This window comes from Amblyomma maculatum, chromosome 1 (assembly GCF_055883805.1).
Source record: "Amblyomma maculatum isolate TAMU_Amacu chromosome 1, ASM5588380v1, whole genome shotgun sequence".
In the NCBI taxonomy this organism is placed as follows: Eukaryota; Metazoa; Arthropoda; class Arachnida; order Ixodida; family Ixodidae; genus Amblyomma; species Amblyomma maculatum.
The window spans coordinates 435,172,145-435,184,615 of NC_139344.1; the positions used below are offsets into that span (position 1 = coordinate 435,172,145).

The 12,471-nt window shown below is 43.6% G+C and overlaps 1 protein-coding gene across 1 annotated transcript; it reads right to left on the bottom strand.

Moving 5' to 3' along the window:
• Nucleotides 1-558: 558 nt before the first annotated feature.
• LOC146209455 (uncharacterized) lies at nucleotides 559-10,329 on the bottom strand. Its single transcript, XM_084580371.1, has 5 exons — nucleotides 10,314-10,329; nucleotides 8,850-8,953; nucleotides 5,686-5,871; nucleotides 2,256-2,342; nucleotides 559-980 (listed from the first exon to the last, which is right to left on the bottom strand). Exons 1-5 carry the CDS (start codon nucleotides 10,327-10,329, stop codon nucleotides 894-896), a joined length of 480 nt encoding a protein of 159 aa, XP_084436497.1. The 3' UTR covers nucleotides 559-893.
• Between the last annotated feature and the right edge of the window lie 2,142 nt (nucleotides 10,330-12,471).

Sequence of the window (12,471 nt, forward strand, 5' to 3'; positions counted from 1 at the left end):
TTCACCTTAATTAGACGCCAGAAATCGAGCCCTTAGAGTTAGCTGTGGTGGACCCGCAATGATTGGAACAGACTGAAGTGTGGGCTGGCTATTGCGCATTACAGCAGTGCAGGGAAAGCGAGAGCCCATAGCTGGCATCATCTTTGAAACTTGAAGGATGTGAAATAACTGAAGCAGGGAACTGAAAGTTACTCCTAAAAAAGTTATCAATGCTGTTTGCTTGCAACAACATTCTTAGGTTAAGTTGGTATTACACTGGCGTAGATGAGCCGCATTTTATGTCCTGCGCTAATGTCGTCGTTGATCAATTGGTCATCAAAATTGTATAATTAGAGCATTCACTTTAATTTATTTGGTGTTAGAGTACATTTATTCTTGCTCCTATGCTCTCTTTTACAGGTGACATATAAAACATTTTTATGCAGCTGTACAGAAACGAGGATGGAATATGACGCCCACATCTGCGTAAACCATTACGTGGCACCATTGACCACCTTGTCGGATTGTTCAGTGAATGACTGCAAAAATGCAAATGTATGTCCTTTTTACATGCCTAAATATAGATATCCTATTTAAATACTTTAGATTCATACCCCAGTCACATATTGGTTTGGTTTGTGGTGTTTAACGTCCCAAAGCGACTTAGGCTATGAGAGACGCCGTAGTGGAGGGCTCCGGAAATTTCGATCGTCTGGGGTTTTTTAACAAGCACTGCCATCGCACAGCACACGGGCGCCTTACTTTAGTAAAAGGTGAAACGCCGACATAAGAATACAAATTTTAAAATATCAAGCACAAGTAGCACAATTTATGATTTCCTGCCAACTACGACACTGCTTTTAGTTTTCGTGTCTCCTGATGTGAATGAGGTAGGTCATCTTCCCGGTGGGCCTTCAGTATCCCCTGGACTTGAAGTAGTGGTCGTTGAGGGTGAAGCACAGGTGGGCCGCGTGTACACCGCCCGTGAGTGCAGCCACCGTCTGCGAAGGTAGAAAGCGCCTTACAGGTTCTCACAATTTATGTGTTTGAAGATTGTACCACTGGCACAAAAAATGCAAGCGCGGAAAAGCACAGTATAAGTCACATATTTTCAATGAACATATGACCCGCGCCGTAAGGAAAGGAAGGAAGGGGAGTAGATAGAGAGAAAGAGGAGCCGCAGTGAAGGTCTATGGGGTAATTTTGACCACCTGGGGGTCTTTAACCTGCCCTGACATCGAACAATTGCGTTCCGTACATTTTGCTTTTCGAATTTACAAACGTTTCGCTATCGTGGCAGCTTTCTTTCTCTGACAGCGATTTGATGAATTCAATCAACTAGCGGGAAGCCAGACTTTTCTCTGTAATACGTATGAATCCCAAGAAATCAGTGGAAATAATGTTCCAACCATTAGGCACATCGTCCATGCAACTTCCTGTATTGAAGCACTAAGAAGAACACATGCATTGTCTTGTTTTTAAATAAATCGAATCCAATGGCAGATATTGCAATACTGCGTGAACGTTGTTCAGATGATAACAGGTTTTCATGGGCATGAAATTTGCACTTTGCAAAAATGGTTTGTAAAAGGCACTGTGATCACAGTTCTTAATTATTGTTATGTAGTAAAAGGTGAATTTTTATTTTCGGTACATATGTTCTCATTTGCTCTGAAAAAAAAAATTGATTTATTGATTGAAAGTTTTTGATAAGTTAAATGCATTCCCCGGACCAGCATTCAAAGTCTTAACCTGAGTAACGAAAAACCTTGTCTCTAAGAACCGAAATGATGTTGATGATGATGATATAATAATAATAATAATAATAATAATAATAATAATAATAATAATAATAATAATAATAATAATAATAATAATAATAATAATAATAATAATACTAAAAATATTATTCTTTTCTGATTCCTTGGATTCCTAGTTAATATGCCTTAAGTCTTTCTCTTAAAGACCATGGCACCAATCAATACTTAGAACATTAAATGTCACCAAAATACCCTAATATGAAATCAATAGAGCTAATCGTTGAGATTGAACGAACTAGAAGGAAAAAGACGGAGAGAGAGAGAGACGAAAATTCAATAAAATAAATAAACCATAGAGAAAAATGCAGAAGAAATTCCTGTTAGATCCTTACATACTTTACTTTTAGATCGTACTAAATGATCAGAGTGCATAAGCAGAGGGACAACGCCCAGCGCGCTTGCATTTAGGAAACCGCGTCAAGCGAATCTTCAGGGGTGCGGAACCTTAATACTCACACCCGCGAGCTTATTCGCGTTGTTTCCAAGCATGTAGATTCCGCTTCCGATGATTAGGATCGTGGCTGTGGCTTGGAACAGCAGGAACTAGAAGACGTGAAAAAAATATTTTAATTATAAAACGCGTTAGACAAGATTATATATCCGAAATATTTTTAATATTTCGAAATGTTTCTATGGCAAGCAATAAAACAAAACACATTGTGAAAAGAATCCTAATCTTCAGAAGAATTGCACTTTGTATCAAGTCAATGAAATATTTGACGAAAGTTTTAGGTCTGCGTTTGGAGAATGATGATTCATTTTTCGTATTAAATTCTCACATCCTCCTGGAATCTAGGCGAAATCTTTTGTTTTGGACAGTATTTACTATCCATGCAGTATCACACGTTTGAAGCTAAGCTGGTGAGAGAGTTACTAGAAGAGTGAGAGCTAAAACATACACTGAAAAGAAAGATGTAAACAAGCCTGAGGGCTTCAGGAGTTGAACACGACTTCGTTATAGACCTCGCCAGTTCGCATCATGCGTAGCCTAATTCTACAATTATTAATGTGAAAGCATTTCTTCCTTTGTGATTTGTGTTACCAGAACCTTCACACTGGCACCGGTATAGGCTATGTATTGTCTTGATCGCATGGCCCATGTCATATTCACTAATGGGTGCTGCACTCAACATATTTGAGATGTAGTCGAAGAGCGAGAAGCATCCCCTTATAACTTTCGCTGCACGTTTTCGTTTAAGTACACCGTTGCGTTCGGTGCCTCTCATTTCTTGCAAAGTGACCCTCCTTCTTGTCTGGTAACGTTAAAGGACGCCGGCATCGGAGTTCAGCGAACCTCATTAGCATGCATGTGGCTGACGATTGGCGGCAAGGCTGGAAACTGGTTGGTCTGAGTGCTTTGTGGCGAAGCGAGGCCATACGAAATGGCTGAGTTAGCATGGCAGGAACGGCCATCTCTTGTAGCCCAAATGAGATGTACGGATATTTCGGAATCATAAAAGAACACTCGGCTCTCAAGTGAGGTGCACTATTTTATACTGTACGCTGACACATTTGTATGGTTAGATTTGAATTATGAGGGATGCGTACGCTCTGCCTTTAAGATCAGGACGCAGTACTGTACGCTACCAACCGACATATATAACGCCCCGCTTTACCCAATCCGTATGAAATTTCATGCGTGGCCTAGGGGTAACATAAATACAAGGGTCCTGGAAGGCTTATTCGGAAAACACCTCCCATATGAAATGTGAGACAAGAGTTGGCAGCTGCTGCGAAACTCCAACGTGAGGTAACTCTACATCCAATCAGTGTGAGGCCATTTCAACTCGCGATTTTGTAGCAGGAGCCACATTCGGCTACCAGTCGAGCAGTTCGCTGTTGAATCCCTCTGGAATGTACGGGATGCGCCACGGAGAGGAGGAGTTGGTGCGAGGGCGTGACATCAGAGATGAAGGGAGGGGCTGCTATTGCCGCGCGCGACGTCACACACGTGCCATGTGATAGCTATGCGCATAACTGCGCATGCACAACTGCGTTTATAAACAGAGGAGAGACATGGCGGCCGCAGCACAGCAGTATCGTATGAAGAGAGTCGGGACGCCCTCAGCGGCGGTATCGACAGGAAAGGCTCAATTCCTCGGAACCAGTATTCGTCGCCTGGCAAGTGACCATTCAGCAGAGAAAGAATAACGAAAGATCAAGCAAGCAGCAGAGACGCCTGGATAGAGAGAAGAACGTCTCGCTAAACGGAAACGCCAGGATGCAGAGCGTAATAGGCGGTGCACAGCAACGTAGATTGAGTCTTCGGAAGATTAAGGGCAACGTAATAGAGCAACAGAAGAGGATGTAAAGGCCCATCGTGTTACTGTTCATGTCATTCGACTGTCTGAAAGTTCATTTGCGACTGGTACGTTTTACTTCGTAAACAATACTTTTGGACTCATGTGCAGTGCGTGCGAAGGATTGTGGCCGGGTTTTACTATACTGACCACCGGGCCGTCTGCTTTTGTGTGAATGAAATAAAAAAATACGATATGTGAAGACGAATTTCTCCTCATTGATGATCAAGTTTGTTTTGTGTGTGCGTGTGCTCATCATAAACCTTTCTGTCAATCTTGCTCTTGCCATGTGAAACACACCTCCGTTGTGATTATATTTATGTGATATTTGTATGTATTATTTACTTTTCACCTGCTTGGGCCGAACATTTTGGTCGGCAGTATTGTATAAATAAAATAATAAAAAATAAATATAAGCTCAACAATAGGCTAGGAAACATGCGGAAACCAGACGAAAGAAGCTCTCGCTGCGTATGTCCAGCTGGCGTAGCTGAGCTATACCATTGGCGGTTTTTTCGCTCACAATGCAGACAATGCCTACAACACCTTTGCGGGATTTCGTACTGAACGCCTTTAAGGCTACCAAAATAAAAGAGCTTGATATTTACCTCAGGTAAGCTTGAGCTAAAAAGGGATCTTACGATAGTATGCTGATCTTTATGTGTGAAATACCCTTGGTGGAAGTTGTATGATTGGTGCCTAATCTAGCGCCAAAGTGAATGTGCGTGGATAGGACACTTAAAGGCAACCACAGACGAGTCATTAAAGCTGTCGTGTCGTTGCATTAAAGGCAAAGCTTAATGTTTCATTCAATGTTTGTAGCTGTATAAACGTCAAATCTCTAGCCGAATAGAGGATGCAGCACAAGCTTGTACATACAGCCTTGCAAAATTTCGTGATTTGGCCTTCCTGACGTAAATAGGCCCCGTACACCAAAAAACCGGCTTCGGCGGCCGTCCTCCGGCACTGGCGTTGAGAGCGAAAGATCACAAGCATGGCACTGGCAGGCGGTAGCTGGTAGCTGACGTGAGCCAGCACTGAATGGACGTAGGGTTGTCTGGCAATACGTTTGGCAAGAGCTGCTAACTCAGGCCTCTCCTTTCATATGAAAGGCTGATGTCACAATCAGCCTGCCAGGACCGTCGAATTAACTTACCCTTATAGGCCACGTGGGCACGTTCATACGTGTTGGTTAAAGCGGGGCTTTTGATGTAGGCTGGTAGCCCAGCTTGCGCGTCATAACCCAATAGGCGGAGCTTAAAAGTCCCCATAATTTGCTCACCCTGAGCCGGAAAGAGAAGCCGGAATCGGATGTAGCCGCAATGATTCATGCGGTGGAAAGAACCTACTACAGCCCCCAAAATAAAATGAAGCACACCAACGAAGAAAATTTCGTTTCGCGGCGCGCCCTGCAAGCGGATGCGCATGTGTATGGTTTGGATGCTTGTGGGACATCCGGCTTCACGGTCTTTGTGTTCGCCTCATTAACAGCCAAGACGAAGGAAAGAACATTTTGCACAGGTCCGTGCTCCATTTTATTTTGAGGTCATTAGTAAGTCTTTCGCAATGATTGCGCCGCCACTCACGTAGAAGGTGGCGTGCAGCAGGAAGTAGGTGCTGTCCGAGAGCGCGGCCGAGAGCAGCATCTGGGCGCAGTGCAGGCTGCTCTGCAACGACGAGCACTGGGCGAGCCACAGCGGCCATGGCTCCGACGATGACACCCGAAGCGACCACGGGCTGTACAGCAGAGACAGCAACGCCATGCTTCCCGCCTGGCAAAAACATCGGACATAAAGTATGTTAAGCAATGTCCCAAAGCTCAAGGAAACAGTAATAAAAAACTGACAAAGAGCTTTTACGATATATGAAGTTTAGCACAATAGCTACTTTATATTGCAATCCAGAAATTAAGTATAAAAGCTAATCAGTTCGGGGAAAAATTTTTTAAACCTTTTTTTTCCAAAGAAGAATGGTAAAAACAAAACATGATATACTATGTGAATCCGGACCAATAATAAAACACTTTCGCATATCACCAGTGCTGCTCGGAATGTCAGCTATAACAAAGAAAAAGTTACGACTATGTCTCTTTTGACTATGGCATCAGACTTTCAAATCAGTTCTCAAATTCAGCCACAGTGGCGCCCAATAAGACTCTCTTTAGGTTGTTGAAACTCTGAAGAACAACATGCAAAAATAATAGCGTTCAAAAGATGCACTTAAAATAACGAGGCTCACCTGTGAGCACCCTTCGAAGTACCTGCTAATTTAGCGAAGACTGGCTGTACGAATCAAACTCGTATCGGGCTGCACCACCACTAAGACCCTTTGCTGTCACATCCAAAACTTTTGGTCAACATCCATCGACTAATTCAACTTACGCGCATTGCGTTTCACACCCGGGAGAGAGCAAGACGCCTTGTTTGCTCATAAGGCTGTGTAAACGAACCCAAAGTGTGCCTCTGACAAAGCACCTCGCTGCGTAAGTGCAAAAGAGAAAACAAAGCGGAAATATAAACTAATTATTCAGCTATTCGCTTGATGACGCCAAGTATTCATGTTGGTCGCCTTCATCCCTTTTCACACCGCACCAACTCAACCGATGTGTGTGCCGGATGTCTGTAGCCGTAGCGAAGAAAAAGTTTACTTGACCGCCATCTTGTGCAGCGTCTTAAACCACTTTTTTATGGACGTTAGTCAACCCGAATCGAATCAATCTATCTCAAATGCCTGTATGCGTGACCTCATTTAACTCTATCTCAAATGCCTGTATGCGTGACCTCATTTAACCTTTACGTAAATCTATTACGTTGCTGCATAGGTGATACCACAAAAAGTAGCTCTTTATATTTGTAAAAAATAAAAAACTATGCTTTGGCGGGCCATTACGAAACCAAAACTATACTGTTGAAGTAAGTATCGGTATCAGTATTGAACCTTCTAGTTTGTATTTTAAATCTGCTATTCACTAGCGTTCTATTTTAGGAGGAAAAAGATATGAAGTCACAAAGTATCGACCTATCTTCGCAATATTTGTGTTCTCGAAGTCATTCGAAGGAGCCATTATTAGCAGATTGGAAAAGGTTACCTCTGTTCATATTGTTATCGACTGGTCCCAGTATATCTTTATAAAAAATAAACTGACCAAGCAAGTTTACTCTGTGTTAAAGAGAAAATGATTGATAATACCGGCTCCCAAGGTAACACATTTGGTCGGAATCGGACTTCTAAATATTTGATTCGTGCTGCATGAAATCATCTTGAGAAAACTTAAGGGGTGTGGAATACAAGGAACTCTCCTTAATCTGGTGAATGTTCATTGAGCGACAAACTTCAGTTTGTGAAATGCAATAATTGTGATTCCAATAGCTTGTGCGTTCCCAAGGTTTGCCACAACTGCGAATGATTATTTAGTAGAATTGCATGCTTGAATGCTGGCAAAAAAATTTAGCTGAAACTTGTGCAAAACCATCTCTATTATTTTTAGACATCTCATTGTCCCAATCAACTACGTGCTTTCCATAAGGTATGCTAACAAACATATACGCAAGGTAACGCCTCAGAAATTTGTTGGTATCTGCTTCAGTGACAACGTATCCTGGTAAACACATATTTGAAACTTGCCGTGGATCAAAGCAAAACCGTTGGCGCTCTCTGCAGGATCAGTGACCTCTTTACCGGTTTGTGTTTTTAAATATTAACGTATTGCACTCTATATTTATAAGTTATCTAATTGTGCACTGCGTGGGGCATCACAACTTCAAGTAGTTATAACAAGCTATTGATTCGCAAAACGGCATTCCGAGCTATTAGGGTTGTAAAGACAGACCGGCAAACTTACCAATGTCACTGTATGCCAAAGGCGTAATCTGCTTAAAGGAAACCGAGCTTACATATACTGCTTGTTATACATTATAATAGGAATAGGCTGTTTCCCATCACTATTAATCGGCTTCCTAGCAAATACGTCCTCTGGCAACACAGCAACATGGTTCTTAAAATGAACACAAATTACTAAAAACAAAAGTTTAATTACCAGATTCCAGGCTGCTCTCAATAACCCACCCAGAAAATTCATGTTTAATCTTTGTGAAAATATCCAGAGTAGATGAGAGAAAGAAGATGGCTACAGGGCATGAAAGACGTCTGAACAAGGGTTGAGATGGTGCCTCAGTTCGCAAGGCGGAGAAGTCCCCTAGTCGGAACGTTGGTTGAGCTTGCGAAGTGAGGCACCCCGTCAACCCTTGTTGAGCGCTCATTCATCTCTAAGGGAAAATTTAAAAGAGCTAAAAAAAGGAATTACATTTAGCTGTTTTGTTTTCTCTTTAGCGAATGAAAATTTTTGCCATCCCATGTCGAATATACGACTTGCTTTAGTGTTTTGCGCTATTTTTGTTGTTTCCTTTTAGTGCACAGTGTACTCTATGTTTGTGCATGTAATTTTTCTGCTGTTATACTGCAGTACGTTGTAAATGTGCCCTTTTCTATAGTCTGTTAAATTAACTTTTTTGCGCTGCTCACTGCTGCTGATTGTTTTAGGGAACTGTGACCTCATCACGCCTAACCGCCTTTTGTCACAGTTCCCTCGTTCATTCTAAAAAAAGAAATAAATACAATAAAGTGAAATAAACCAGAGGATATGTAAACTGAAACTGGGGCTCAATCTAACGCCGATATTGTACGAAATGCGAATATCTGAACTGTAGGGATAATGGCCCCCATCGACACTGAGCGTTCTTTAAATTAGCACCATCTCGAAGCAGAGGAACCAGTTGTGTGTCTTGGGCGTGCTGTATCCGAAGAGGGAGCGCTCCACTTCGGTGACAAAAGCAGACCCATTCTTCACGGCCAGCACTGAAATGAAGATTATATGAAATCAAGAAATGTAACTGGGTCTGCTCTTTGTTTTAGCTGGCGGCACTTATGGTCTATTATGTTCCTCTGAGCTGCTTCAGCTGTGCAATAGAGCCTGATGAAAAGAGAGCTAGAGGCCGTCTTGCGGAAAATAGGCACTATTCGAGGGATACGCCAGAAGACTTCTCGCATCTGCGCAGAGGGTGATATGCCTGTAACCTTTTATTGGTTACATCTGCTCTTGACGACTGGAGGGGCAATAAGTTTTTTTTTCTCTGTTTGATTCCCCAGTTTAACTCTGAAATATTATTGTCCTTCTAACTCTAATAGGAACTTCTGCGACGCACCTGCCGTCTTGAGGACGAAAACGGACGCTTTTCATAGCCTACTTTTCAAGCTTAAGTCACACCTTTCTTGGAGATCTCAGTAGGACATTTTTCTGAAGCCCATTGTGCACGATCAACCCCGGCACATTCGTTGTGATTAGCGGGATCAAGAAATGGCAGAAAATGTTCTCTTATTTACCTATTTCAGATCCATTCCAGGCCAAATGCGAGGTGTTTTTAAATGTATTCAATACAGTGATCATCTAGGCGGCTGCATTTTCAGCTCCCATTGCCCGTCATGCCGTTAGAGTTCTGTCCACCAAGGCTACAGGACCTCCCTATTTGCGCTGCAGATTGTCAGACAACTTTCGAAAAGTGAGTTGTCTCGTCGCTGTAGGTATTAGTCTAAGATAGCGTGAAACACTGCCAACATCGAACAGGCTTTTATTACTACCTTCAATATAAATATTGCAATGGCAGATGATTATTAGTCTTAGGGACTTTCTAGCGTGGGCCACCCTAACACCAAGGAATGCCGCCGCCGCTCAAGATGGCATTTGTCCACATCTCCTTGATATGCCCTCGACTCTACATGACGGTCACAGAGGGCGCCACGCTCCGACAAAAAAATACTTTTCTCCTTAACCACGTCCTTAAAATGCAACGTGACGTTGGGAACGGCCGAAGACAAAGTATATTGTGCAGAGGTCTTTCACACTTATAAGGAGTGCTGCGGCATGTATAGACGAGGCTTGCCAATTGATGGAGAGCAGTTCTTTGGTTGTCACTGAGCGGTGTGTCTTGTGTGCCCGTGGGTGCGCGTGTGGACATGAACGGCTGGGTCACTTTTTTCCAAAACGTTTTTGTATACTGCTATGCACTGCAGCGTTTTATCTTTTCCAGCTACCGTTTCCCGCTACAAAAGATTCAGACACAACTACTATTACAATGGGTCAAAATCTGATATTCCGTGGCCAGTGAGCGCGTATGCAATGGCTGGTGAAAATTATGTAATCCTCTAACCCGGCACTCACGCTTCAACATTTTCATTCTGGGAATCTAACTTGATATAACCTCACAAAAATGGCGTTGTCATTGGTGGAACATTCCGCGAGTACTACTGCCGATAGATCGCCTGTGTAAATACCAATATGCATTCCTACAGTGGAATAATCTAGGTGCACCACAGAATAGACCGGATTTTTTTCATTACGGTCCCAGTAGCAGATTTTAAGGCAGCAGCTATAGATGGCTATTGCCGTTGTCGTCTAGTTTGGAGGAAACAACTATTTTTGGGGTACTAGTGCTCAAAATCTTGAATCCCTCCTATCCACATTTGAAATAGGGAGCAGAAAACAGCGCTGATAATGATCCCTACGTGATGTTCAATAAAAACAATACTGATGAGACACATTAGGACCCTAATATCAAAATAATCCAATGATATACCCTCGGTGTTGTGTATATTGTCACGGAATTGACATACGAACCTCTTCCATCGGGTACTGTGGAGCCCTCGCATCGACAACCGCGCCGAAGTGGTGCACGTTGTCTGCATGAAGCCTTATTTCAAGCGGTAATGTGCAGTGTACTATGCGCATGTTTCATTGTGTAGGTCACCTTACCCCGCGTCCGTTTTCTATTTGGTTTCTGTGCTGATCCTTTTGTTATCGCTTGCATCGCCCATCGCTCGCGCTTAGGCTCTGCTTTCGCTTTTTTATAGGAGGAGGAGTAATGCCACCTGGCGTTATCGAGATTATTAGGTGGCGTTTTAGGAAGAAAGGACGCTGAAGTCGGCTCATGCGCTCTGTGCAGAACTCTGGCTGTGGGTACAGCTCCACCCTGTCTTTTAGGCACGTGTGGCCCTATTGTCCGTGAGTTTACATAACTAGTGTCCGTGATATTTATAACTTAAAAGAAAAGCCTTAACCTGGGGATATAAAATCACTTTCCGGATTCCCTAAGCAGCTACAACGTCACATGTTTTCGTGTCTCGCTCACGCCCTCAATATCGTAAGTGGTGGTGTCGGGGCATGTAATAAATAAACTGGTCGACAGTTATGACGACAGTTATACGCAGTAACTACGAGGATGTCTTCTCGGAGGTATTGGGCCTGATGAAGGGACCCCCAGCCAGCTTGGTGCTGAAGGACGGTGCGCTTAGCAAGTTTTGCAAGGCTAGACCGCTTCCGTATGCGCTCCGTGACAGAGTGGCGAAAGAGTTGGATCGGGTAGTGACGCTAGGCATAATATCGCCCGTACAATTTTCGGACTGGGCGACCCCCATTGTACCAGTGTTTAAAAAAAGATGGCACAGTCCGGATTTGCGGGGATTTTAAGACAACCTTGAATCAGGCTTGTGCACTTGAGCAGTATCCCCTTCCGGTGAATGAAGACCTGTTCGCGTCGTTGAGCGGTGGTGAAGTTTTTAGTACACTTGACCTGAAACATGCCTACAACCAGGTGCCGCTAGACGAAGCGTCACGCAAGGTGTGTATGAATAATACACATAAAGGGCTCTTCTGTTACAACAGGCTGCTGTTCGGCATTTCTGCCCCTCCTATATTTCAAAGGAAGATGGATACCATTCTAGCGGGCTTGCCTGGAGGGCAGGCATACTTAGTTGACGTGTTGGTGTCTGAAAAGGCGGCAGACAACGGATCTCGGCTGAAAACAGTGTTGCAGCGATTTCGAGAGCACGGGTTAAAGCAGCGATACGACAAATGCAACCTCAGCCAGCTATCGGTTTCTTATCTGGGACACCGTATCGATAGTCTCGGTCTTCACCCGACGGAAAAGAACGTGGAAGCTATCATGAAAGCACCAAGCCCTCGTAACGTGAGCGAGCTGCGTTCTTCTGTCGGAATGCTACCATTTTATGCACGGTTTCTGTCGAACTTGTCAACAATGTTGTCCCCATTATATCAGCTACTAGAAAAAAATGCGCGATGGCTGTGGAACCACCCCCAGGAAACAGCGTTCGTCAAGGCCAAACAGTGTCTCAAGGATGCCGAAGTGCTTGCCCATTTTGACCCGTTAAAGGAGCTGAAACCAGAGTGCGACGCTTCCCCACACGGCAGTCGTGCAGTACTGTTTCCCACAGTAGGTAGCGTCAACAGACCGATCGGATTCCGTTCAAGGACTTTCACGAAAGCTGAGCGGAATTACGCACAGCTGGAGCGTGAGGCGCTG